General features: G+C 50.1%; 1 protein-coding gene across 2 annotated transcripts in view; it reads left to right on the top strand.

Moving 5' to 3' along the window:
* The window catches only part of ADGRD1 (adhesion G protein-coupled receptor D1), a 190,553-nt gene that overhangs the window by 147,029 nt on the left and 18,044 nt on the right, over nucleotides 1-25,480 (top strand). For both annotated transcript variants that reach the window (XM_011961176.1, XM_011961167.1), the window contains 5 exons: nucleotides 1,078-1,181; nucleotides 2,012-2,123; nucleotides 4,663-4,816; nucleotides 14,635-14,701; nucleotides 17,413-17,479. In XM_011961176.1, coding sequence (XP_011816566.1) covers nucleotides 1,078-1,181; nucleotides 2,012-2,123; nucleotides 4,663-4,816; nucleotides 14,635-14,701; nucleotides 17,413-17,479 — 504 coding nt within the window. The remainder of the gene's footprint in view (nucleotides 1-1,077; nucleotides 1,182-2,011; nucleotides 2,124-4,662; nucleotides 4,817-14,634; nucleotides 14,702-17,412; nucleotides 17,480-25,480) is intronic.

Raw genomic sequence — 25,480 nt, 5'->3', positions numbered from 1 at the left:
CAGGGGAGAAGGCATTTAGACTCCCCCTACCCCCATGCCATGGGAGGAAGCTGGAAGCAGGGGTCTCAGAGGATGGGGGACACGGGTCTGGGGACTGGGGTTTCTGTGCCCGACGGGGACAGCATGATGCAGGCTTCAGGCTTCAGCTGGGTCTCTGACAAGAGCCATGGACCACAGGAGGAAGCACGTGGCGCCCTCCTGCACGTGAGCAGCTGGGAGGCTGCCTTTCCAGGCCTGTGGCTTAGGAGCCCAGAGCCTCCTGGAGCCCAGGGTCACACGTGTCTGAGCTTGAGGCCCCGACTTGGGAACCGAGGGAGCGCCTTCTGGATTGTGCAGTTGGTGAACTGCGGCTTTGGTTCGATCCTTTGTGGCTCTGCAGCCGCTCAGTCCCCAGGTGTGTTTTGCTCTGCCTCATTCCCTCAAGGTGTTGGGACCCTGCAGACACGGGTGCTGGAGATCACCACCGTGTCCATTTAGAGAGCTTTCTTGAGGCCCACAGTGTGCAGGCGGCAGCCATTGTGCGGGCACTGGGAGGGTCGCGGCCTCGGGCCGGGGCAGTAACCGGCTCTTCCCTAGCTGCTTCAGCACTTTATGTTTGTAAATTCATGGAGTCCTTGTGGCCACTGGGAGTGGAGAGTGGGCGTTATTTTCATTTCACAGCTGAGTGTCACATGTCCCAGATTGTCAGCCAGGACATGGCCCAGCTAGGACTTGAACCCGGGAGGTCTGGCTCCGGGGCTGATTCTTTGTCTACAGCCCGGTGTATTGCAGTGTAGACAGGACACTCAGCGCCTGGCCGAGCCCGTCAGCCGCAGTCTGCAGACCGTGGCTGAGGCAGCCTGAGTGATCTGTCGGGTACCTCGGGGCACTGGACATGCACGCACAGAACCAGGGCTGCAACCCCAGCATCAGCCTCTGTAGGTGGCAGCAACAGACATTTGGGCTGGGAGGCAGGGCTTGGTGGTCAGCACCACGCTCACACGGGACCAGCTGTGCACCTGCCTGGGCCCTCTGCAGCTTCAGGCTCCGATGGGGTGGCTGGGCCAGCTGCTGACGCCTCTATTCTGCTCCCCGCAGCTTGCACGCGGACACCAGGTGGCGCTGTCATCTATCAGCTATGTGGGCTGCTCCCTCTCCGTGCTCTGCCTGGTGGCCACGCTGGTCACCTTCGCCGTGCTGTCGTGAGTCCCCTTTTCTAATCCACCCAACAGCCCCTCAGCCCCTGCCTGCACCCCAGATCTCAAGATGGATGAGATGGGAGAGGGGAGGGGCTGTGGAGGTAAGAGCACCAGGCTTAGCTAAGCTGGAAAGGTCTGGAAAGGCCCCCAGCCCAGGCAGAGGAATTCTGATGGAACCCAAGCCAGGCAAAAGGAGATGGCCATGGGCCTGGGGACACCTCAGCCCCCCTCAGTTCAGACATTCATTCTGGCTCCCACGTTCCTCAGCACAGGCGTGTGGTCGGCTTTGAGGGCCTGACTGTGCCCAAGAGAGATGAGAACATGCTTGAATGGGGACTGGACAATAACCAAGTAAACAAAAGCGAGAACAAACATCTTCACGGTGATCACGCCACGAGGCAGCAGGGCAGAGAGGGAGGGGTGCAGCTGGGTCCCAGCGGTGGTCAGGAAGCTTATGCTGAGGGAGACATTCCGGCCGCCATGCAGGGACCAGGGAGAGGGTTTACCGCATGGGAACAGCTATGCAAAGGCCCCACAGCTGGAATAAGCTGGGACTTTGAGAAGCAGGAACATGAGTTGGGAAAGAAAAGAACTGAGTCAGGGCAGAGCCACGGCCCAGGATCAGACTGTGTAGGGCTGGGTGGGCATGCAAGGAGCTGGGATCAGATCCAAGAGCAATAGGGAGCCACTGAGGGTCCACAGCAGGGAGTGACAGCAGCCCTTCTGGCTGCTCTTGGAGAAATGGATACAGGGACTTTGTGGGCCATGGAGCTGAGCCTGGGGGGACTGGGTCGGCGCAGGGCCTGGGCCTCACACCCTGCTTCTGTCCTCAGCTCCGTGAGCACCATCCGGAACCAGCGCTACCACATCCACGCCAACTTGTCCTTCGCTGTGCTGGTGGCCCAGGTCCTGCTGCTCGTTAGCTTCCACCTTGAGCCGGGCACGGTGAGTGGGCGCAGCTCCTTGTTCCTGCGCTGTCCTTCCCCTGCCTCCTCAGATGTCACTGGGTGGCACCTTCTCCTGCTAGCTTTTTCCACTCAAATTTCAGACCCTGTCTCACCAGACAACCAGGGCTGTGGTTTTTTGGGGGAAGCAGAGACCGTGACGTGCACGAGCTGGTTCCTCTGCTGCACGCCAGCCTCGGGTAAAGCTGCCGCTGCTGCCACCCACTCACACTGCCTAGCATCAGCTACGCGCAAGGCACGGTGACAAGGGCTTGCATCTGCAAAGCTATCTCACCCTCTAAGCAGCCTGTCATCCTCCCAGCCTACAGATAAAGGAATTGGGGCACAGGGCTTACAGGCCTTGGCCAAGCTGACGGCCTGGTGTGGGCAGACCAGGACTCTTGTCATCTGCAGGCTGTGCGCTTCATCAGGTGCTTGACAGCAAACAGTTGTGCCACCTCTGCTCAGGGACGCAGACCTGCAGACGTAGATGCCACCTTTCCCTGCTCTTTGCATGGAGTTGGGGGTTCTCCGGGGCCCTAGGAAGTCTTAGACCTCACAGAAGTCAAAGAGCTGAGACTCTCTGAAGTGACCCAGCAGCAGAGTGACGTGGGCTTGTAAACCAGCTGATGGAAGAGAAAAACAGAGGGCTGCCTGCTCCATGTGTGGGAGGAAAAAGGGAGCTGGTTCTGGTAGAAGCTCTTAGGAACCCAGCAGGATAAGCCTGTGGTCTTAGGGTGCAATCAGGATTGGCCAACAGAAGATGATGCTTTACCCCATGCCCAGCGGATCAGCAGAGCCTCTCCTCACAGCCCAGCGGAGCCCTTTGTCCCCATGCATGTCCTGGGGCTGCTGCCTATGGACGGACCCGCCTTCCTGTGGCAGCAGGCACCTCCCTCACAGGGCACCCCACCTTGGACTCGGGAGCATCCGCGAAGTTCCTGGATGCACCGTGAAATGGACAGGGTGTGCAATGGCCTCATGCTCTCCTGCTGGATGCTTCTCAGGCTCCGGTGTGAACCATCATGCAAGGATTCCTTACAGTGCAGATTTTGGTTCAGGAGCTGTGGGTGGGGCCCAGAATACTGTATTTCTATCAATCATTCAGGTGATGCTGATGCTGCCTGTCCAAGTCCACGCTGGGGAGCGAGGTTCCACTGTGTGCTGGCAGCAGGAGGGGAGGCAGGTCTGCAGCAGCTCCAGGTGTCTATAATCCCAGCTGGTGGCCCTAGGGGACTGGGAGAGCATCTTTCCTCTAGAACCCTGTGTCTGAATCCCAGAGAAGGGTTCTGATTGGTCCCCCTGTTCCAGAGACCTGTCTCTGAATCCCAGGGAAGGGCTCTGATTGGCCCTGCTCTCCCAGAGACCTATGTCTAAATCCCAGGGAAGGGCTCCGATTGGTCCTGTTTGAGGGGTGTGCCTACAGGGTAAACCTTTGTGCCAGATGGGAGAGGATGATTGTAGTGGTTGGTCCCACCTGAGCCTCTCGGGTAGGGAGGGGCTGCTCCCCAAGAGAAAGGGGCAGCTGGTCCTGGAAGACACAGGGCCAGGGGTCGCTGAGCCAACAAAAATAATAGGTGTGTCTTATTTTTTATCTATATATAACAGATCATGATGAGAAGAAACACATTTAGTGGCTCATACATTCCTTCTCTGAGAACTGACTTGGACACATCTGAAGGACACAACTTGGAGCACCAGCAGAGCTGGGTTGTCCTGGGGTCCTTGGCTTGTGTTCCTTCCTGGGCTCTGGTTCCCTGGACTTTTATCTAGAGCTAAGGGACAAGCTCTGGCTGTTCCCAGCACCTGGACTCATGGGGAGCAGAGGGGTGGAGCCCCAGGAAGATCTGAGGCTGCACAGTTCAGGGCCTGCCTCTCTCCGTCCTGGGCACTTGGAGCCTCTGGCCCACAGGGGAGGAATGGAGAGGTTCCCAAGGCCCTGCCTGTCTGTCCCTGAGCCCTACTGAGGGGAAGCCTGTGGAGCAGCATGGTTGCCTGAGCCCCTTTCAGTTCTGGGTAACTACAACTTGGAAGCTGCAGTCAATTTAGTTAGAACTAGAAGTCTCAGCATCTGGGGTTCAGCCACATGGCAGGCAGCAGGCTCCACACCTCTCTGGGAGCCACATGGCTTCCAAAGTTCCCTGTTCCAGTCCTCACTTGAGGGGAGGGAAACTCTTCCATAGTCCCCATCTTAGCCCCAGTATCCACCCTGATTGGACCAGGTGAGTCATGTGCCCATCCCTGAGCCAATCGTGTTGCAAGGAATGGATAGTTTTGCTGATTGGTTGGGCCTGAGTCCTGTGCCCTTTCCTGAAACAATCACCATCCCTGGGGACAACATGGTACTGTGATTGGCTAGCCATGAGTCACGTGCTGCACCCAAATCCCTGGGCCTGAGCAACAGGAAGATACCCTGGGAAGAAATGTGGTCACATGACCAAAAGACCCCCCCAGGCCACGGATACTGGGAGGCTGGGACCATAGCCACGCCCAGGGCCCACCCTGGGCTGTCTCACCTCCCATCTCTGGTTAAATCCTAGACCCCCTGCCGGGTGATGGCCGTGCTCCTACACTACTTCTTCCTGAGTGCCTTTGCATGGATGCTGGTGGAAGGGCTGCACCTCTACAGCATGGTGATCAAGGTCTTTGGGTCGGAGGACAGCAAGCACCGTTACTACTATGGGATGGGATGGGGTAGGTGGGGCAGGGCAGGTGGGATGGCAGGGCAGGAGGGACAGGAAGAGATAGGTGGGGATGGGGCAGGCAGGACAGGATGAGACAGGTGGAAGTGGGGACAGAAGGGGCAGGTGGGGATGGGGGGAGATGGAAATGGGGTTTGATAGGATGGGATAGGGAAAGTCAGATGTGCTTTCATCTTCATATTATGCTTCTTGGTGCCACCTAGAGACCCAGCTAGGAAGGAGAATCCACTGGCTGATCAAAGGCAAAAATTCCCCATCACTTGGAAACATTTCCAACCTTCCTGACTTGATTTATCAATTTTGGTGATCTTTTCAAAGAACCAACTTTTGGTTTGATTTTCTTTTTTGTTTTTCTATTATCGGTTTCTTTAATTTCTGCTTTAATCTTCATTCTTTTCTTTCCTTCTGCTTATTTTGGCTTTAGTTTCTTCTTGTTTTCCAGTGTGTTGAAGTGAAAGTTGAGGTTACTGAGTTGAGATTTTCTTTTTTAATATAGGCATGTATAGTGATATATTTTCTTCTTCCCACTGCTTTAACTGCATCCTGTATATTTCATTTGTGCCTTCGTTTTAAATTCATCTCAAAGTATTTTCAAATTTATTTAATTTTTATTTGACCCATTGATTATTGTGTTGTTTAATTTGCACATATTCGTGAGTTTCTCACTTTTTTCTATTATTGATGTCTAATTTTATTTCATTGTGGAAAGACAGCATATTTTGTATGATTTCAGTCCTTTTAACTGTATGAAGGTTTGTTTTATGTCTTAGCAAGTATCTATCCTGGAAAGTGTTCCATATGCCCTTGAGAAGAATGTGTATTCTGCTGTTGGATGGAGTGGTCTCCAGATATCTGTTAGGCCTAAGTTGGTTTATAGTGTTGTTCAAGTCTTCTGTTTTCTCACTGATCTTTTTTCTAGTTGTTCTGTCCATTACTGAAGTGTTGAAGTCACCATTTATTGTATTGTCTGTTTCTCCCTTCAATTTGTTGATGTTGTTTCCTGTCGCTTGGGGTTCTGTTTTTAGGTACACATATGTTTATACTTACATCTTCCTGACGAATCAACCCTTTTACATTAATAAAACATCTCTTCATCTCCTTATGTTTTGTTTTAAAGTCTGTTTGTCCCATATGATTAGTAGAGCCACTCCAGCTTTCTTGCAGTTGCTGTTTGCAGAGTATATATATTTTCCATCCTTTTACTTTCTACTTATTTGTGTCTTTGAACCTAAGGCATATCTCCTGTAAACAGAATACAACTGGATTTTTTAAAATTGTCTGTCAATTTCTGCCTTTTGGCTGGGTCATTTAATCCTTTCACATGTAATGTTATGATATATATGGTGAATTCACATCAACAATTTTTCTCTTGGTTTTCTTTTTTTTTTTTTTGAGACGGAGTCTCGCTCTGTCACCCAGGCTGGAGTGCAGTAGCTGGATCTCAGCTCACTGCAAGCTCCGCCTCCCGGGTTTACACCATTCTCCTGCCTCAGCCTCCCGAGTAGCTGGCACTACAGGCACCCGCCACCTCGCCCGGCTAGTTTTTTGTATTTTTTAGTAGAGACGGGGTTTCACCGTGTTAGCCAGGATGGTCTCAATCTCCTGACCTCGTGATCCGCCCGTCTCGGCCTCCCAAAGTGCTGGGATTACAGGCTTGAGCCACCGCACCCGGCTTCTCTTGGTTTTCTATATGTTTGCTGTCTGTTTTGTTTATTCTTCCTTTACTTCTTTCTTTTGAATTAAGTGAATATTTCCTAGTGTAACAGTTTAATTCTCTTAATGATTTTTTCACTTTCTTTGGTTATTTTCCTAGCGATTGACCTAATGCTTACTATATACATCTTAGCATATTAGAATCTATTCCAAATTTATACTAAATTACAAAATACAAACATTATTTTTATATAGGCATATTCTCTCTTTTGTTCTGTGATTATTGTTATACATATTACATCTGTATAAGGCACAATTCAATGATACATTTTTATAACTATTGCTTTAATCTTGTATCTTTTAAGGAAGCTGGGATAAAAGGAGAGCAAGTACATATTTATAGAGTTATATTAACCTTCTTATTTCCTATTTCTGGTTCTCTGTATTTTTTTCCTGTGAATTTGAGTTTCCATCTGGTGGTGTTGCTTGCTATGTGTATATATGTTTCTGTGTGTGTTAAGATTACTTTTTGGGGTCATTTGCTTTCAGCCTGGAGAACTTTCTTTGTTATTTCTTGTAAGGCATGTCTGCTAGCAACAGATTTAGTTGTTGTTTATCTGGAAATGCCTTTATTTCATCTTCATTTTTAAAAAGTAGTTTTTCCAGATATAAGATTCTTTCTTGCTTTTCGTTCTTTGATTACATCATCTCACTGCCTTCTGGCTCTGTTGTCTCTCATAATAAATCAAGACTTAATCTTACTGGGGCCCCTTGTATTTAAAGAATTGTTTTTCTGTTGATTCTTTCAAGACTTTCTTTTCGTATTTGTCTTTCAGCACTTTAACTCTGATGTGACTGGGTGTATATCTCATTGTGTTTATTTTTTTTTTTTCTTCTTCTTTTTGTGACAGGGTTTCAATCACCCAGGCTGGAGTGCAGTGGCACCGCTCACTGCAGCCTCCGCCTCCCAGCCTCAAGTGATGCTTCCACCTCACCCTCTTGAGTAGCTGGGACCACAGTTACATGTCACCATGCCTGGCTAATTTTTGTGTTTTTGGAGAGACAGAGTTTCTCCATGTTGTCCAGGCTGGTCCTGAACTTTTGGGCACAAGCAGTCCGCCCACTTCAGCCTCCCAAAGGGCTGGGATTACAGGCGTGAGCCACCATGCCTGGCACATGTTTTGGTGTTTATTGAGCTTCTTAGATTAATTATCTTCATCAAATTTGGGAACATTTCAGCCATTATTTATTGAAATACATTTTGTGTTCCTTTGTCTCTCTCTTCTCTTTCTAATATTCCCGTTATGAATAGGTTGGTGTGCTTAATGGTGTTCCACATTTCTCGGAGACTCTTGATTTTTCTTCGTTCTTTTTTTTCTTAAATTGCGTAATCTTTCTTTATCTCTCTTCAAGTTCACTGATTCTTCTTCAGTTTGGATCTATTTTGGAACCCCTCTAGTGGAGTTTTAAAATTTCAGTTATTATACTTTTCAACTCCAGAACTTCCATTTGGTTCTTTTTTTAGAATTGTGATCTCTTTATTGCTATTCTGTGTTTGATGAGACAGGGTCGTTATGCAGTCCTTTACTTTTTCAACGATAGTTTCTTTTAGTTCTTTGAACATATTTATAATGATTGCTTTGAAGTCTTTTTTTTTTTGATAAATACGACAACTGAGCCTTCTCACAGGCAGTTTCTGTGGCCTAGAGTTTTCCCGTGTACGTGTCACACTTTCTGGTTTCTTTGTATGTCTCATGGTTTTTTGTTGAAGACTTGCCATCTTAGATGATACATTGTAGCCACCCTTGATACAGGTTCCCTGCTTCGGTGGCTTCTCCCTGCTTGCTTATTTATTTGTTTAGTAACTTGGCTGGACTGTTTAGCAAGGTCTGTTTCCCTTGTGGTGTGATGGTGTGAGTCCTCTGAGGTCACTCCCCAGAGGGCAGTCTCAGGCATGTGCAGTCACCCTGGGATGACAGTGGTTTTAGCGGGGCACTGCTGTCTCTTTCCATGGCCTGTCTCTCAAGCTCTCTACTTATGTTTGTATAACACCATCTGTTAGGTTCCACTAATTGCCAGACTCTGGCTCTGTTGTTTCCAACAATAGCTTGGGGCACATGCTGCTTTATAGCTTGATCTAATTAACTCCAGGCCCCTTTGTAGGGGTATTTTTGAGGCCAGTCTCTGAGGTTTGTTCTGACCCCAGGAAGGCTCTTCTTAGCTGTCTCTTCCCTGGCTCTCTCCCGTAAACCAGCCGGAATATGGTTATCTTGGTGTTGTCATGGAGCCACCAGCTTCCTCTTCATTCCCTACTGCAAAGGCTCCATTCTTCCCCAGACTACGTTAGGCTTGAACTTCTCCACTCTGTTTCAGATCGGTTCCCATGGGGAGCACTTTGGAGTTCTCTAACCTAATGGGTAGCTTCTTTTCCTGGGAAGAATTCCTGAGGTACTGCTCTGGAGCTGCAGGCAAGGACAGTGGCCCACTTTTTGTGGAGTGACATGTCTGCCTCTCATGCAGGGCACTGGGTCGGGGAAATAGCTTCAGATCTTCCGAGCTTGTCTCTCCCAGTGTAGAACCTCTGCCCTATGAGTCAACAGAGATGGGGGCAGTGAGGCCCCAGGGTTCTGAGCCTGCCACACCTGGACAGACCCTGCATACTATGGGTTGGAGGAGGAAGGGAGTCCCAACCTTTCAGCTGCTTTTACCTGGACTAGAGCTTCTAGAGCATAAAGTTTGGGGGAATGAGAAATGCGGGCAGCCTTCCCCACCTCCCCCAGCCTGGAGACATACCACAGCCCTGGACTGGGAGCTGGAGGGAGTGGAGCCCTGTCTCTTGCCCACACCTACTTGGAGCAGAGCCTCTGTCACACCAAGCTGGGCAGTGAAGCAGGTTTTGGCTGAAGTGCCACAGACTCAGTCTTCTTAACAAGATTTAGTAGATTTTCTTGAGCTAATTTTTCTTAATTTGCTCTATACCCTTAGGAAAATGTGCAGAGACTTTAAATGATTATGTTTTTAAAAACTTTTTTTTCAGCGATAGCTGTCACTGGGGAGGCGTCCGCTGAGCGGCTCGTGCTGTCACTCTGGGAGTCCGCTCCCCAGTGACGAGGCTTCCTTGCTGAGCTTTGCCCTTGCCCATCCCAAGGAGTCCCAGTGGGCACTGGAGCTCTGGGCCGGGCTGTGCGTTGACACTCAGCATTCTCACAGTTGTTGTGGAACATTGACCAGACCTGCTGCTTGTTTCGAATACATTTAATTTTCACAGTCTTCATTATGCAAGTAGCAGCTAAACAGGCTTACTTTGTGCTTTGAGTTGGCAAACGTAATTTATTTGAGGATTAAGTGGAGATAAATTGTGCTCCCCTCGTGGCTCGCTGCGGAGACTGAAGAGGCCACTTGGGCAGCCACCTCCAGACTGCTGCTGGTCATGCAGGGAGCTCCCCCAGTCACACGGATGTCCTCTGTCCTGTCTCGCTGCTCACGCTGTATCATCACGAGGATGCTTTTGCACACACTCGTACTGAGGCCAGTGTCCTCTGCCCTCCCTCCAGGTCACGTGGGACCTGCTTCTTCAGGCCTCTGTGATGCCCCAGAGAGGAGAGCTGCTCCTTCCGATGATATCTGACCTCATCAGGGAGGATTTAGAGGATGATTTACGGCCAACCATCTATAGTTTATTATAGTTTCTTTATGGATACAGTCATGTAATTTAGAGGCATATGTACACGTGTGCGTGCACACACACTCTCCATAAGCCACAGAAGAGACAGCTGGGGTGAACGAAAAGTGTCTGTAGGATTTGTTGCTAGAGTGAGAGGAATCTCTGTATGGGGCTGTCTGTGTCGCCGATGGGATAGGGTTGGGGTGCGTGTGTGACAGACAGAGAATCTAAACCAGTCTAGCCTGGAAGGATGTTTTATTTGATCTGCACAATACTAAAGGGAAAAAATGAAACTTTTGCCAATATTTTAAGATTGAGGGATTTTACACAAGATTACAAAATTCTTTTGAAAAATGAGGAGATCTGATGCCCTGAGTTTATATTCCTCCTTGACAACAGGGACTGGAACTGTGTGTTTTCTGATACCAGTGCGGCCCCAGGAGGAGACTGAGCTTGTAGTCCCTGACACAGTTCTCTGCAAATGGAGCGCTGGCTGGTTCTGTGAGTCCTGCAACCTCCATCTATCTCCCTGTCAGCTTTCCCTTAATTAATTTCATCAGGAGCCCAAGAACTGTGTCTTTCATTCCAAATGGATCGGAGCTGGCTACAAGCTGAAGTCGGGGGGTCTGCAGGCAGTGGGACTCTCTCGACCTTCAGTTTTTAATGAAGGAGCTGGAGGCCACCCAGAGCAGGCGGGGGGAGCCCCTGGGAGAGTGGCTCCTTCCTGCAGATTTCACCCGGGCCTTACTCTAGTTTTTGAGCAGTATTATTTTTTGGAAACCTAGAGACTGTTCTGAAGCTGAGGTGGGGTGGTGGGGGCAGCAAACCCACACCTCACCTTCAGGTGTTGTTGACTACTAGACTTGTGCTAGGAACTCTGAAGGGAGGGACAGATAACCTCTGTCCTCAAGGAGCCCACAAGGAAGCCAGGAGAGCAGAGTGACCAGCATTGGAGAATGTACACGTCACTGAAGCAGACAAGAAACTCTGATTGCAACTCAGAGGTGAAGGGAATGTAACTCGCTTTATTTTTCTTTATTGCAACTTAGTTTCTTTTGTGAGCTCTTATTCCTCTGGGGACAAAACTTAATCTTCGTTCCAGGCCCCCCTTTCTCTGAAGCTGCATTTTCATTCCAGGGAGACTGCGTAATGCCACGATCACAGGAGGGGTCAGTCAGGGCAGGCTGGCAAGGCTGCGATAACAAACAGCTTCCATCCCTCCTTGGTTTTAAAGAACAAATGTCATTTTCCTGTGCACGTGACAGGTCCACGGTGGCTAGTGGTGGTGGACAGTGAAGAGCCCAGGCAGATGGAGAAGGCACCGCCTCAAGCCATTGCTGGATGCTGTGCAAGGGAAGGGGTCAGAGAGGACCCTGCACTGGAAATCATGTGCTCAGCCCATAAGACACGTGTCGCTTCTGTACACAACTCAGTGCCCAGAGCCAGCCCCATGGCCTCAAGAGCCCCGAGGGGCAGGAGTGCGGACCTCCCCTGTGCCCACATGTGGGGCATCTGGAAATAGGTGGCACCAGTGACTTCCACAGTTCCTTGGTATTGTCTCCCTCCACCCCATCCTTCGGGACACCTTGCCCCTGTGCCTGTCCTCCCAGGCCTTCGCTTCACCCACCTCGGTTAATCTCTCAACACATGCTCCTCACCTGCCCCTGAATCTTAGGGGCAGATGCCAAGGACAGCACCTGTCCGGTCCCTCTAAAGGTCACCGTGTTGCAAAGAGGAGCACACAAAGTAAACGTCTCTGATGACAGGGCCAGAGGGACTTAAATTGTCGGCAGAAGCATGTTCCAGGTCTGCCCGGGTTACTGTGTGAGAGTTTCAGATGACAGCAGTGGTGGGAAAGGGGTGAGGTCTGAGCTGGTTGATGATAGAGATTATTGCAGGATTAGCTTCATCATCGAGGGGCTCGTGATTCAGAGACAGCTGAATCCTCACGTCCTAATGATGAAGGCACTCACTCCGTTCCCACGGTCTGAGCACAGAATTTCAGCTGGTTCCTTGCAGCTGCACACCTGGTCCCAGGAATAGAACGAGGTGTCATCTGGCCCCAAAGCCCATGCTCTTTCCACTCACTGCCTTCTCCATCCTACTGCCCCTCTCCTCATCCTCCCACTTAGGAATGTTTTCTTCTTAAAAAGCCCCACAAACTCACTCACGCAGACTTCATAGCTTCTGCAGCTCGTTTTGGAGGAAGCAGACAGCGGGGCGCACCCTGTTCCCAGACAGACCCTTTGTCCTTGCCCTTGGCCTCTGCTGGACGCAGGGGTCGATGCAGGGGAAGAAATGGCAGCGGAGCTCACACAGGGAAACTCAGAGTGACCAGATGACAAAGGCCCACAGTCACTGCTGGGCCCCAACTGTGCACCTCTTCCACAGAGGCCGCCTCGTCTCCTTCTGGACAACTTTATTGCCCAGACATTCTGTAATGCATTTAAATCCTTTTGACATGTAAAACAAAGTATTTCAGAGACAAGGCTATTCAGGAAATGTCTTTCCAGGGTAATTAACTTAAAATCCAAACCCTGACATTTGGAAGGGCAGGCACGGTGTGTACTCTGCCCGCAGAGGGCACTGGAGGACTGTGGCCTGGAGGCACTCGGGCGGGTGCTAGAGCCGGGGGTGGGTGCCAGGAGCCACCTTCCCTCCTCCTCCTTCCTCTGGAGCAGAAATCTCCAAGAACCTGTGTGACCTCAGCTGCTGAGGCAGAGAGCCGCATGCTCTCCGTGGGTTTCCGTCGCCCCCGCTGCTATCCCAGGAATCCGAGATGTGCCAGGAGCTGCTTCTCTTGAGCATCCTCCTGTGGAAAAGGTTCAGGGGTGGAGTAAGGAGCTGGTTCTCTGCAGCCTTTCCATCTCTCTCCCATCCTTCCCTGCAGAGGGAGCAGAGGACAGAGGCTGCTGTGCTTGGGGTGGCTGCACCAGAGCAGGCCCGGTGGACGATGCCCCACTTTCTGAGTAACCAGAAGTGTGTTCTTTTCAGAAACAGATTCCCATTCGTGCAGGATCTGTTTCAAAGCTCACAGGTGCATGTGGAGGCAGAGCCATGTTTCCAGACAGATTCCATGGATGGCTGAGCTTGAGAAGTGCTGCAATGCGATCTTCCTTTTGGAGAGTCATGAGACACATTAGCACACAAAACCTCTGCACTTTAAAAGTGAAAGTAGAGGCCAGTTCAGATTTGGGTCAGGGGAGTTTCTAAAAGTAGTTTGACCATAGAGTGTTTTCGTTACAGAATGACGAAGCTCTGGGGACTGCTGTGATCCAGGTGCTTTCTACCTCATTCATGGACCTCCCTTCTCTCACCACCCCCAAAGGTCTCACTTGGCTTTGTCAAATATTAAACACATTTAATTTGTCACACTCAGTTTCAAGTAATAGAAATCCAACTTGAACTGGCTAAGGCAAAAAGGGAATGTAATGGCTCATGTAACAAAAAAGTTCCAAGATGTTGGACTTCAGATATGGCTTGATCCCTGAGCTTAAGTAATATAATCAAGATTTTGTCTTCTTTTTCCATGTCTCAGATCTGATCTCCTGTGTGTTGGAGCCACGTAATCTCTCGTGGTGCCAAAAGGGCTGCCTGGACCCCAAGCTCACTGACATCCTTATCCTCTTAGGGGCTCGGTGGGAAAGAGAGTTTCTTCTCCACAGTTTTGAAGAAAGCCCTTGATTGAGTCTCATTGGGCCAGCCAGGGTCACATGTGCATCTTTGAACCAATAGCTGTGGCTGGGGAATTTGATGTTGCAGTCAGCCAGTCCTGGGTCACATGCCTGAGAGCCAGGAAGGAACCAGCCCACCTGGACCTCATGGAAAGATGGAGTGTGATGGGTTCCCTAAGGAAATTATAGGCTCAAATACTATAAGAATGTGGACTGTGTGCGTGGCAAAGTCAGCCATATCCAATGTTCCCTTAGTCCCAGCTGATCTCCCACCTTTTCCCCTGCTGCTCTAGAACAGGACTTCTCAGCCAACGCTATGGATACTTGGGCTGGGTGACTCTTGTGGGACAGTCTTGTAGGGTGTTTAGCAGGAGCCCTGGCCTCTGCCTGCCTGATTCTATCCCGTTATGACAACCCTAGATGACTTAAGCCATTGCCAGTTGTCTCTTGTGGGGCCACCTTGGCCCTGGTTGAGAACCACAGGTCTAGATAGACCAAGCTGAGCTTCCCTTCCTGCCAGTCACAACGCCACATCTCACCCATGTGGTTTGTTTTGATGAAGACTCATACACTTTCTTGTCTAGTACATAAGTGTGAACATGTGAGTATGAGTGTGAGTGTGTGTTATTCCTTTGTTTAGACTAAAAGTTCTTTGAGGATAGGGGCTGTTCTGTGTCCCAACAAGTAGCACATAGTTCCCCCTCTGTATACATATATCAGGTGTACAAGGAATGAAGAAAGGAAGGGAGGGAGCGGGGAGGAGGGAGGGAGGGAAGAAAACTGGAGCAAGTGAACATGATATTCTCTGATCTTCTGCAGGTTTTCCTCTTCTGATCTGCATCATTTCACTGTCATTTGCCATGGACAGTTACGGAACAAGCAACAAGTAAGTACAGGGCTATGCCTTGCTTTTGGCAGGTGTTCCGTGGAACCGGTTGTGGTGAGGAGCCCCGTGGCTCTTGCCTGCCTGTGCAGTTCTGGGTGCAGGGGTGCTGTGCAAAGCTGGCTCCCACAAGCCCAGGCAGTGAGAACGTCGTGGTCCAGGGAGAGGGAGAAACAACCCAGCTGTGCTCTGGACATGTTTGGGTCTTGGAACTAGCAACAAAGAGTACAGAGTGCCTCCAGGAAGAGCAGGGGAGGCTGCAGGAGTTTCTGCTTGAAATTTTTCACCCATGTGGTCTTCTCAGACACAGCTCTGGTCATCCGTGGAGGCTGCATTGTGACCCTTTCACCCTTTCTTGGGGTGGTCAGCAAGGGCACTGTGCAGACCGTGTGCCCAGTAACTGACAGCGGGGCAGTTCCCTGCATGTTGGAGTGCATGGGGCCTGCTGTGTGCCAGGCAGGTGGTCTCGACGGTCCCGTTGCTTGGATAGTAGGGAATGGACCTTACGATGTCCAGTACCTCCTGTTGCCACTTGAAATGCAGCTCATGGGTCCACAGTTGTGTCAGGAAGAGGATGGGATGGTGCTGTGGGACCAGATCAGCTGTTCAGGTTCCAGAAATACGATTTTCTTTCCTTACGAGTTAAAGAGCTTTCACTCAAATGTCTCTTGGAAGCTGCTACCTGTTCCAGCCAAGCTGAGAAACCACTGAGTGAAAACGTGGAAGATAAATATTGACGGTGCTTACAAACAGAAAGGAAGCTGGGCATTTTCACAGCTTCAAAATGAGATAATAGTACAGACAAATAGTGAAACTGGGAGAAATGCAGCCTTTTCCACGTTGGTGCAGGTTACCTGAAGGCGAAGCATTTGTAGAAGGCAGTGTGTGAGAGCACGTGGAAACAAGCGTGGTTACGCAGACCACTGTCCTGGCCATGCTTTCAATTCTGGATGCTGTTAGAAGTTGAGGGACTAATTAGAAGAAGAATGTTCTCCTCAAACACAGCTCAATGACATTTCTTCCCTTTTATCGCATCTAGAGCTTGGGGATGCTGGGCTCACCCACAGTCCTGAGTCCCAGGGTCTGACTCTAATATAAGCCTCTTCCCACACTCTTGCCCGAAAGCCAGGCAGCACCAGCCAGGTTCAGGAAGCTCACCGGGTTTCTGAACAGGATAGGGTATCTATCAGAAGCCCCTTGTTGACTTAAAATTCTGCATGAAATGCTGGAAAGTACAATCTCTCTCTTTGCAGAAGCATCCCACTCTCCAGAGAGCCTGGTTTGAATCGCGCCTTTGCAGAGATACCATTCAGACTTGCGGTGCATTTTCCTTTTTTTTTTTTTTTTTGAGACAGAGTCTCGCTCTGTCACCCAGGCTGGAGTGCAGTGGCCAGATCTCAGCTCACTGCAAGCTCCGCCTCCCGGATTTATGCCATTCTCCTGCCTCAGCCTCCCGAGTAGCTGAGACTACAGGCACCCGCCACCTCGCCTGGCTAGTTTTTTGTATTTTTTAGTAGAGATGGGGTTTCACCGAGTTAGCCAGGATGGTCTCGATCTCCTGACCTCGTGATCCGCCCGTCTCGGCCTCCCAAAGGCACTTTCCTTTTAAATGGTGCATCCTCAGATGAGAGGTTTCTCCTCTCCACACTCTGGGTGTGCAGCCATGAATGAGCCTCTTGCAGGTGCTGTCACTTGTTTTGGGGCATTTGCTGTCTCCTGGTCCGGGAGGTTCGGGGAGGAATGGGGGCAGGGAGGCAGTTTGCCCACAGTGAAGTCACTTCTCAACCAACGCTATGGTTGGGGCTCAGCTTCCTCATCTGCAGGATGGGAGTGATCACAGCGTGCACCTCAGGGGCAGCATAGGAGTAAATGAGATGGAGTTTGTTGTGCATTGGGGCAGACCTGCTGCTCAGTGAGCAGTCACCGAGGGAGACTTTAGTCACTCACAAGGGAGTGAAGTAAACCAGCCCCAGGGAGACACCACATTGTGTGCTAGTGAGGACTGCACCACGCACCTGCCCAGATCCAATTAAAGGCACTCCAGGTCCTTGGGAAACAGTGTCCCAGGAGTCAAGAAGATGAGACGTCCTAGGGAATCTTAGGCTCTTGACAGTGCCATAGGCTCTGGAGATGAAATTGTGAAGGAGCTGACTTGTTTTTTTTTTTTTTTTTGTCTGAGTTCTGGGCATCACTTTTCAGAGGCCAGATCCTCAAACCGGACCCTCCTCTCAGGACATCAGAGCAATCACTAGGACCCTCTGGAACCTTTCCTCTCAGTTGGAGGGCACTGAGGGAGTGGAACTGACCCTGAGCTTTGGGCGTATGGGCATGGTCAGGTGCTGTGTCACTGACGACTCATCGGTATGGCCATCCCTCGCAGAAGGCCCCTGTTGGGTCATATTTGAAGTGCTCTGCAGGAAAGCCAGTCCCCAGCAAAGGTCTACTTCATCATGAAATTAAAATCTATTTTGGATTTTGGCCAAACTCTCCAGAGGTTGCTGTCCTGGTCTGCAAACCTGGAAAATCCTTTCCAAGAAGGAGACGTGGGATCATCATGGATAAAAGTACATTTGCAGGGATTAGGAATGTTGTATGGCTGCCCCAGGTGGACTGTGTAGCTGAGAAAGACATCACCTGAGCAGCTACTTTTGGATGAAGGTATGCTGGCAGGTGGAACGAGGTGGTTGAAGTAACGGCTCTGCTTCCCTCCGCAGTTGCTGGCTGTCGTTGGGGAGTGGCGCCATCTGGGCCTTTGTAGCCCCTGCCCTGTTTGTCATCATGGTACGTTTCCTGCCCTGTGGGCGCAGAGTGGGGCTGGGGAGGGGCAGGAGGAGAGGGTGCTGGGCTCTGGAGATGGCGTGGGGCTCCCTGAGGAGCTTCTGAAGGATGCAGCGGCGTTCCTCGGTCACTTCTCGCTAGGGCTTCTCTGGGCCAGTGACTGAGGGTCTTATTTCTCTGAACGCTCAGGAAGGCGGTGCTTTCCAGGCGGGTCCACTCAAGGCCCAGGGCTCTTCCAGCCGAGGCGGCAGGTGCAGCGGCAGGTGCAGGCACACAGCCCTGAGAACAGCACAGGCGCGGGCTCGTCCTTCCCCATCCTCCGGCGCCTTCTCACCCGCCGGCTCACTCCTTGCTTAAGAGTCACCAGGACTCTAAGGCTGCAGAGGGGAATCTCAGCAGAAGCCTCCAGGGAACCACACATAATAGTTACAGTGGTTTGCAAGTGACAGAAAACCCAACTGAGAGTTTGTTGTTGTTTTTGTTTTTTTGAGACGGAGTCTCGCTTTGTCACCCAGGCTGGAATGCAGTGGCGCGATCTCACTGCAACCTCTGTCCTGGGTTCAGGCGATTCTCCTGCCTCAGCCTGCCGAGTAGCTAGGATTACAGGCATGTGCCACCATGCCCAGCTAATTTTGTATTTTTGGTAGAGACGGGGTTTCACCATGTTGGCCAGGCTGGTCTCGAACTCCGTGACCTCAGGTGATCTGCCCTCCTCTGCCTCCCAAAATGCTGGGATTACAGGCGTGAGCCACTGTGCCCGGCCCCAACTCAAGAGTTTAAACACGGATGGGGATTTACGGGCTCCTGAGTCAGGCCCATCTGTGGGGAGGCTGGGCCCAGGGCTCCTGCACCTGCGCTGGGATGAGGCTCCTCTCTCATTTCTGCCTCCCCGGATGGAAACCGAGGCTTTCCCCAGCACTCCCAGCTCAAGCCCCGGGCTGGTTCTCATTGGCTGTGGTGAGTCATGTGTCTGTCCCAGAACCAATCAGGGAAATGGGATGGAGTGGAATGATTGGCCAGGTGTGCCCCACGTGATTTCCTTGCGCAGTTAGCACCGGTGGGTGCCAGCAGCTGCTGGCGTGGTGGGGTCGTCGTCAAAGGGGTGACCTCAGCAGAGGCTGTGCTTTCTCCTCTGTCCCTGTCTCTGAGGGCCCTGCCTGGTTGGGCCCAGGCTGCGCGTCCTGGCCCAGGCGTCCCGTCTGCAGGTGGGGTCAGGACCCCGCAGCGAGCTGGAGCAGCTCCCTGGGCTGAGGCGCATCCCGGGCCCGGGGGCGTTGGGCGGGGCGCCACCCGCCGAGGGGCAGGAGTCTTTGTGCAGGCAGAGCGGTCGCAAGGGAAAGGCTTGTGGCATCAGAGCCTCCCTCAGCATCTGCAGAGCTGCGAGGGCTGGTTTCTTTCAGTGAATCGCTGTCGGCTGCAGAGGGGACCTTTGGGGCTGTGCGGTTGAGCTCTTAGGGTCTGGGGGCCGCAGCGCCTCCCCATCTGCCGCCCAGGCTGGAGTGCAGTGGCCGGATCTCAGCTCACTGCAAGCTCCGCCTCCCGGGTTCACGCCATTCTCCTGCCTCAGCCTCCCGAGTAGCTGGGACTACAGGCGCCCGCCACCTCGCCCGGCTAGTTTTTTGTATTTTTTAGTAGAGACGGGGTTTCACCGTGTTAGCCAGGATGGTCTCGATCTCCTGACCTCGTGATCCGCCCAAAGTGCTGGGATTACAGGCTTGAGCCACCGTGCCCGGCCCCAACTCTACCCTTTAAAGAGTGGCAGAGACTTCAGTGAGAGGTCCTCGCACTCCCTGGGCGTCTGGGAGGACGACTAATTTTGTCAGCCAAAATGCAGAAACGCTTTCAGAACGGACTCCAGGCCCCTCGGTCATCAAACTCCTGGCTGGAGCATGGCCAGGTGGGAGGGGGTTTAAAGGACGTTCAGTGACAGGGTGGGAAGGGGAAGTTGTATTCAAGTCTGCTGTTGTTTTGTTCTCTCTCTCTACTGACTTAAACCCTCTGGAACCGTAGGGCCTGGGCAGAACAGGCCCCTTTCTCAGACATTGTCCTGGTCATCTGGCTTTCATGTCTCACCGTGGTCAGTGACAGCTGGGGTTCCAGGGTGGCTCTGCCTGGCTCCTTCACCACCCACACGGTGTGGGGCCCAGCGCCAGGAACCCACCACCCCCGTGTCTCCCAGCTTCACTAGAGTCCCTTTTGTCATTGCTGAGGGGACGTTACCTTCAGGGCCCCATCCCCACCCCACTCCTTGTTGTCAGTGGCCATCATTCCTGGAGGACAGAACGAGCCCTCCAACTCATTACATAATTGAATGGCCTGGGGAGTTTTTTTTTTTTTTTTTTTTAAGACAGTCTTTCTGTCACCCAGGCCTGAGTGCAGTGGCATGATCTTGGCTTACTGCAACCTCTGCTTCCCGGGTTCAAGGAATTATCTTGCCTCAGCTGGGACTACAGGCAAGTGCCACTAAGCCCAGCTAATTTTTGTATTTTTAGTAGAGACGGGGTTTCACCATGTTGGCCAGGCTGGTCTCAAACTCCTGACCTCACTCAGGTGATCCACCCGCCTCGCTCTCCCGAAGTGCTGGGACTGCAGGCGTGAGCCACTGCACCCGGCTCTGAGAAGCTTTAAGAGTGTTTCTGCCTAAGCTCCACCTCCTGAAGTTTTGGCTTCTCGGCCTTTAGAATCTTCCAGATGATTCTCAGCACAGCTGGCCTGAGGTCTTCATGCCCTCCTGGGACATTGGTAGCAACAGGCAGATTGGAAGGGAAGCAAGAGCTGAATGGGGCAGCCTTAAAAGATTCCAGATTCGAGTGTGGAGGTCAGCAGACTGCAGCAGTGTGGCCCACTACCTGCCTTTGTGGATTGAGTTTTCTTGGACACAGCCATGTCCATTGATTTGCTTGTTGTCTGTGGCTGCTTTCAGGCTAAAACAGCTGAGCTGAATAGTTGCAACAAAGACTGCATGGCCTGCAAAGCCAAAAATACTAACTGGCTCTTGGCAGAAAGCATATCAACCTCTGGGCCAGGGGGTGCCATGGAGGTTCCAGCCGACCCCTGCGGGGAGTGCTGTGGAGGGGGATTGGGGGTCTTGTCCCTGTCATCTCTTCAGAGGATCCCAGGGTTTGTGCCATCTGGGTCAATTCCTCATTTACCCACAAGACCTCAGCCTCTTTTCCAGATGAAGAAAGTAGGTTTTGGGATAGCAAGTATTGCATGACCCCATTTGTTTAACAAGCTGAATGCTCTATACAGGTACGTACTCACATGTGAACATGTAACTGAATAAGAAAATGCCCAGACAGATGCACACAAAATAATGGTTCCCTAAGGAGAGGTTTGGGTTTGGGGAGTATGTGCTTCAAGATTATATGCATCTAAAAACACCCACGTATTGCCTGCATAATTTGAAAATTAAAAACTTTTAGGAAGCTGTGTGTTTGCATTAGGACGTGCAGTTTCCCTGTGTCCTGGCAAAGTTCATCCTGAAAAGGGCAAGAATTTGGGAGACAGCAAAGGGTCACTGTGGGGCCTGCTGGGCCTAGGGTTGAGGAGAAAAGGGCAGAGCCGAGCCACTTCCAGTAACACCCCCCACCAGGTATCTACTGCCAAACACACACACTGCCCACTGTCCCTTCTCAAATTGTTCTCTGCTATAAGGCAGGGAAATGGCTTTTCATTCACACTGTGATTCCAGTTACACAAAATGCGAACATGCCGTAGGCCCAGCATTCCCTGGTGTCTTCGTCTATAGGGCTGCCGTAACACAGGACCACAGCCTGCACAGCTTAAATTTATTTTCTCACAGTTTTGGAAGCCAGAAGTCCAGGATCGAGGAGGTCGCCAGGGTTGGTTTCTCCCGAGGCCTCTCTCCTTAGCTCGTAGATAACTGTCTTTCCCCTGAGTCCTCACATGGTTTTCACTTGGTGCATCTGAGTCTTAATCTCCTTTTAAAATAAATAACTGCTTAGGCCAGTCATTGGATTAAAGCTCACCCTAGTGACCTCGTTTTAACGTAATTACTTCTTTAAAGAACCTGTCTCCAAATGGTCTTGTTCTTAGGTACAGAGTCTTAGGGCTTTAGCATATGAATTTGAGGGGACAGAGTTCGGCCCATAACACCTGATTTTCCAGAAGCCACAGAGCCTAGACACCCCATTTCCCCAAAGAACAGGGACTCTGTGGATATCAGGGGCACTTTAGCCTGAGCCTTCAAAATGGCTTGTTCTCTGCTGACCCCACTGAGGAAAGAAGGAAAGTGCCTCCGGGTCTGGGGAAGAGAAGGAGTCTCTTTGATTTAAAATCTTTGTCTCCCTTGGGGAGAAGACAGGGTAGCTATATGTCTGTATAGAGACAGTTAGAGATACGGTTACAGACATATATACAGAGGTATAGATGCAAACAGATACATAGAGACCGATACACAGATACAAACAGATACAGATGTAAATATAGGCAGATACATGGATACAGGTACAAATACAGATACAGAGAGAGATGCATTGCTATAGATGCATAGGTACAGAAAACATAAATGTAGATACAGATACATACAGATGCTGCTGAACTTACAATGGGATTAAGTCCTGATAAACTCATCGTAAGCAGAAAAATCATAAATTGAAAATGCATTTAATACATATAACCTACAGAACATCATAGCCTAGCCTACCTCAAACATTCTCAGAACTCTTACGTTAGCCTAGAGTTGGGCAAAATCATCTAACACAAAGCCTATTTATAATGCAATATTGAATACCAAATGAAATTTATTGAATACTGGAAGTGAAAAACGTTGTATAGGTTTGCGGAGTACAGTTTGTACTGACATGTATTGCTTTCACACCGCTGTAAAGGTGGAAAATTGTTACTCAAACCTTCCTAAGTTAGGAACTGCCTGTAGATACATGTAGATACAGACACATAGATATGGACACCTAAATACAGACACACACTGCTGTGGTTTGAACGCTTCCCTCCAAGTTCGTGTAACTTAATTTCCAGTGCAACGGTTGAGAGGTTCGAGGTGGAACCTTAGGAGCTGATTAGGTCGTGAGTGCTTTGCTCTCGTGAATGAGTTAATGCTGCTATTGTGGGAGTGGGTTCATTACTGAACGAGTGGGTTTCTGATTAAAAGATGAGTTTATCCCCCTTCTCTCTTATCAGGGGAACCAGCCCCCGATATTTCAACATAGGTTCTTTTCTATTTTCCCTAAGTGTCAGCTGGTCTGAGAAATAAAGGGAAAGAGTACAAAAGAGAGAAATTTTAAAGCTGGGTGTCTGGGGCAGACATCCAATGTCAGCAGATTCTGTGATGCCCCCTGAGCTGTAAAACCAGCAAGTTTTTATTAGTGATTTTCAAAGGGGAGGGAGTGTACAAATAGGGTGTGGGTCACAGATCACATGTTTCAAGGGCAACAGAATATCACAAGGCAGATGGGCAGGGCAAGGTCACAAGGCTAGGGCAAAACTGGAAATACTAATGAGGTTCCCTGTCCTGCTATGCACGCATTGTTATTGATAAACATCAGGAAACAGGGTTTGAGAGCAGACAACCAGTCTGACTAAAATTTACTAGGCAGGAATTTCCTAATCCTGATAAACCTGGGGGCGCTGCAGGAGACTTGGGCTCATCACTATCTACAACTGCATAAGGCAGACACTCCCAGAGCAGCCATTTTAGAGGCCCCCCCGGAATGCATTCTTTTCCCAGGGCTGTTACTTATTAATATGCCTTACTGGGGAAAGAATTCAGCGATATTTCTTACCTGTTTTTGACAATAAGAGAAATATGGCTCTGTCCTGCCTGGCTCCCAGGCAGTCAGACCTAATGGTTATCTGCCCGGTTCCCTGAACATCGCTGTTATCCTGTTCTTTTTTCAAGATGCCCAGATTTCATATTGTTCAAACACACATGTTTTACCAACAATTTGTGCAGTTAATGCAATCATCACAGGGTCCTGAGGCGACATACATCCTCAGCTTACAAAGATGACAGGATTGAAAGAGTATTGATTGGGGAAGTAGTAAGTGTCCATGAAATCTTCACAATTTATGTTCTTCTGTCACGGCTTCAGCAGGTCCCTCCGTTCGGGGTCCCTGACTTCCCGCAACACTCTCTGTCTGTGCTCTCTTGCTTTTCTGACTTCTGCTATGGTACAGTGCAGCAAGAAGACCCTTACCAGATGCAGGCCCCTCGACTTTGGATTTCCCAGTCTCCCACACTGTAAGAAATAAATCTCTGTTCTTTATAAATTACCCAGTCTGGTATTCTGTTATAGTAGCAGAAAACAGACTGAGGCACACAGTGTTGTGTAAACTACATATTTGTATATGTGTGTATGTACCTGTATAGCCCTTTCATTGTGAAATAGTGGTGTCCATTTCAATGTTTTTTCACAAATCAACATTCTGGTGACCCTGAGCTAAGTCAAGAAACAGAACACCAGGATTCCTGTGCAGTCCTGCCTCCATCCTCCTATCAGAGATCACCATGATCTTGGCCTTCATAGTAGCCACGAGACCTTTGCTTTACTGTTCTACTGCCTCCATGTGCATTCCTGTTTTTCTTCTGCAGTGAGGCCTGTGAGTTGTTTCTTTGACATCTATCTGCCTTTAGTGGCTTGTTGCTGTTCTAATGGGGAGATGCTTAGCTGCTGGAATATCCATAGTACTCTACAGTGTATATACCTCACTCCCAGGGCGTTTTCTGATTTGTAGTTGAGTGTGGGTGTACCATACGGCCAGGCATGGATGAGGGTCAGTGAAGTGGAGTGAGGGTCTGATTCTGTTTTATATTTTCATGAAATGTCAGATTTGTGCCACTCACAGCCACAGTCCCCCACTTAACTGCACCAGTACAGGATTGGAGGCCATGGTGAGCTGCTCCTCCACTCGCAGCCACAGTCCCCCACTTCACTGCGCTCATACAGGATTGGAGGCCATGGCGAGCTGCTCCTCCTCTTATGAAGCTATAGCAAATGTATCGTCCTGATAAGATGGAAAAAGTGTGCCTGGAAAATGAAAGCAGACTGACCCAGACTAAAAGAAAAAAAAAAGACCCAGCAAAATCTTTGGAGAAAAAGGAAAGATGATGAATTCTGACAAGTAATAATGTGATCAGCTTAACTGTTATGAAACACTTAGAGTGGATCTTACACAAAGTGGTCAAGATAAAGGCCTTGAAATCTCAGATTAATCACTTGTAGCGTTTCATGTTGGCAAAACATTTTGCTGCAAGTTGATCATCCTTTCAGTGGCCTTGTCAGAAAAGTCTGAGAATAGTCGTGTGTGCATCTTTCAGCTTAACAGCGAGAGGTCTGGGGCAGAACCAGACTTTATAGCCTCCAGTGGCAAAGGAGGAGTGATGATGAGACCCTGAGCTCAGGTGGGGTGTTGGTTGATGAGAACTCTGCACTCACTCAAGTTGCTCGAGATCCTCTCCAGCATCTCCAGGCATCCCTCTCATGGGTCCCAGGCTTCATGGTTTCTCCATCCCCTGAATCACTGGAACACTGCATCACTAACTTTCTATTCCACCTGACCCCAAGGACACTACTCAGTTCACAGGAAATGGGTTTCATATTATTTCCTTTTAATTTATAATTGTTTAAAACTAAAATTTAGTTAAAGAATTTGATTTTTGAATTGGCAACACACAAAATTTAAAGGAAAAGCTTAAGAATCTATGCATAAATGTGTCTGCCTATGTGTGTTTCTGCATTCCCTGGTTCCACCCTCCCTCCAAACAGGTAACCCGTGATGCTGGTTTCATGGGTATCCAGGGGGCTTGTGCAGATAGGGGGACTATAACTACATCCCCACCCCATCACGGCCTTCAGTGTATGTGGGGGCTGTGGCTTCTTCACCGACGAAAGAGCTGCCTCAGTCTATCTCAGACCCAAAAAGTGCTCCGTAGAGTGGGTGTGAGTGGCAGCCCCGCCCTGCTCTCTGTGTGTGCGTGGCAGCCCTGCCCTCCTGTCAGGGTGTGAGCGGCAGCCCCGCCCT

This window comes from Colobus angolensis, unplaced genomic scaffold (assembly GCF_000951035.1).
Source record: "Colobus angolensis palliatus isolate OR3802 unplaced genomic scaffold, Cang.pa_1.0 Scaffold115, whole genome shotgun sequence".
Classification (NCBI taxonomy): Eukaryota; Metazoa; Chordata; class Mammalia; order Primates; family Cercopithecidae; genus Colobus; species Colobus angolensis.
This window is presented reverse-complemented; position numbering and strand designations above follow the sequence as displayed.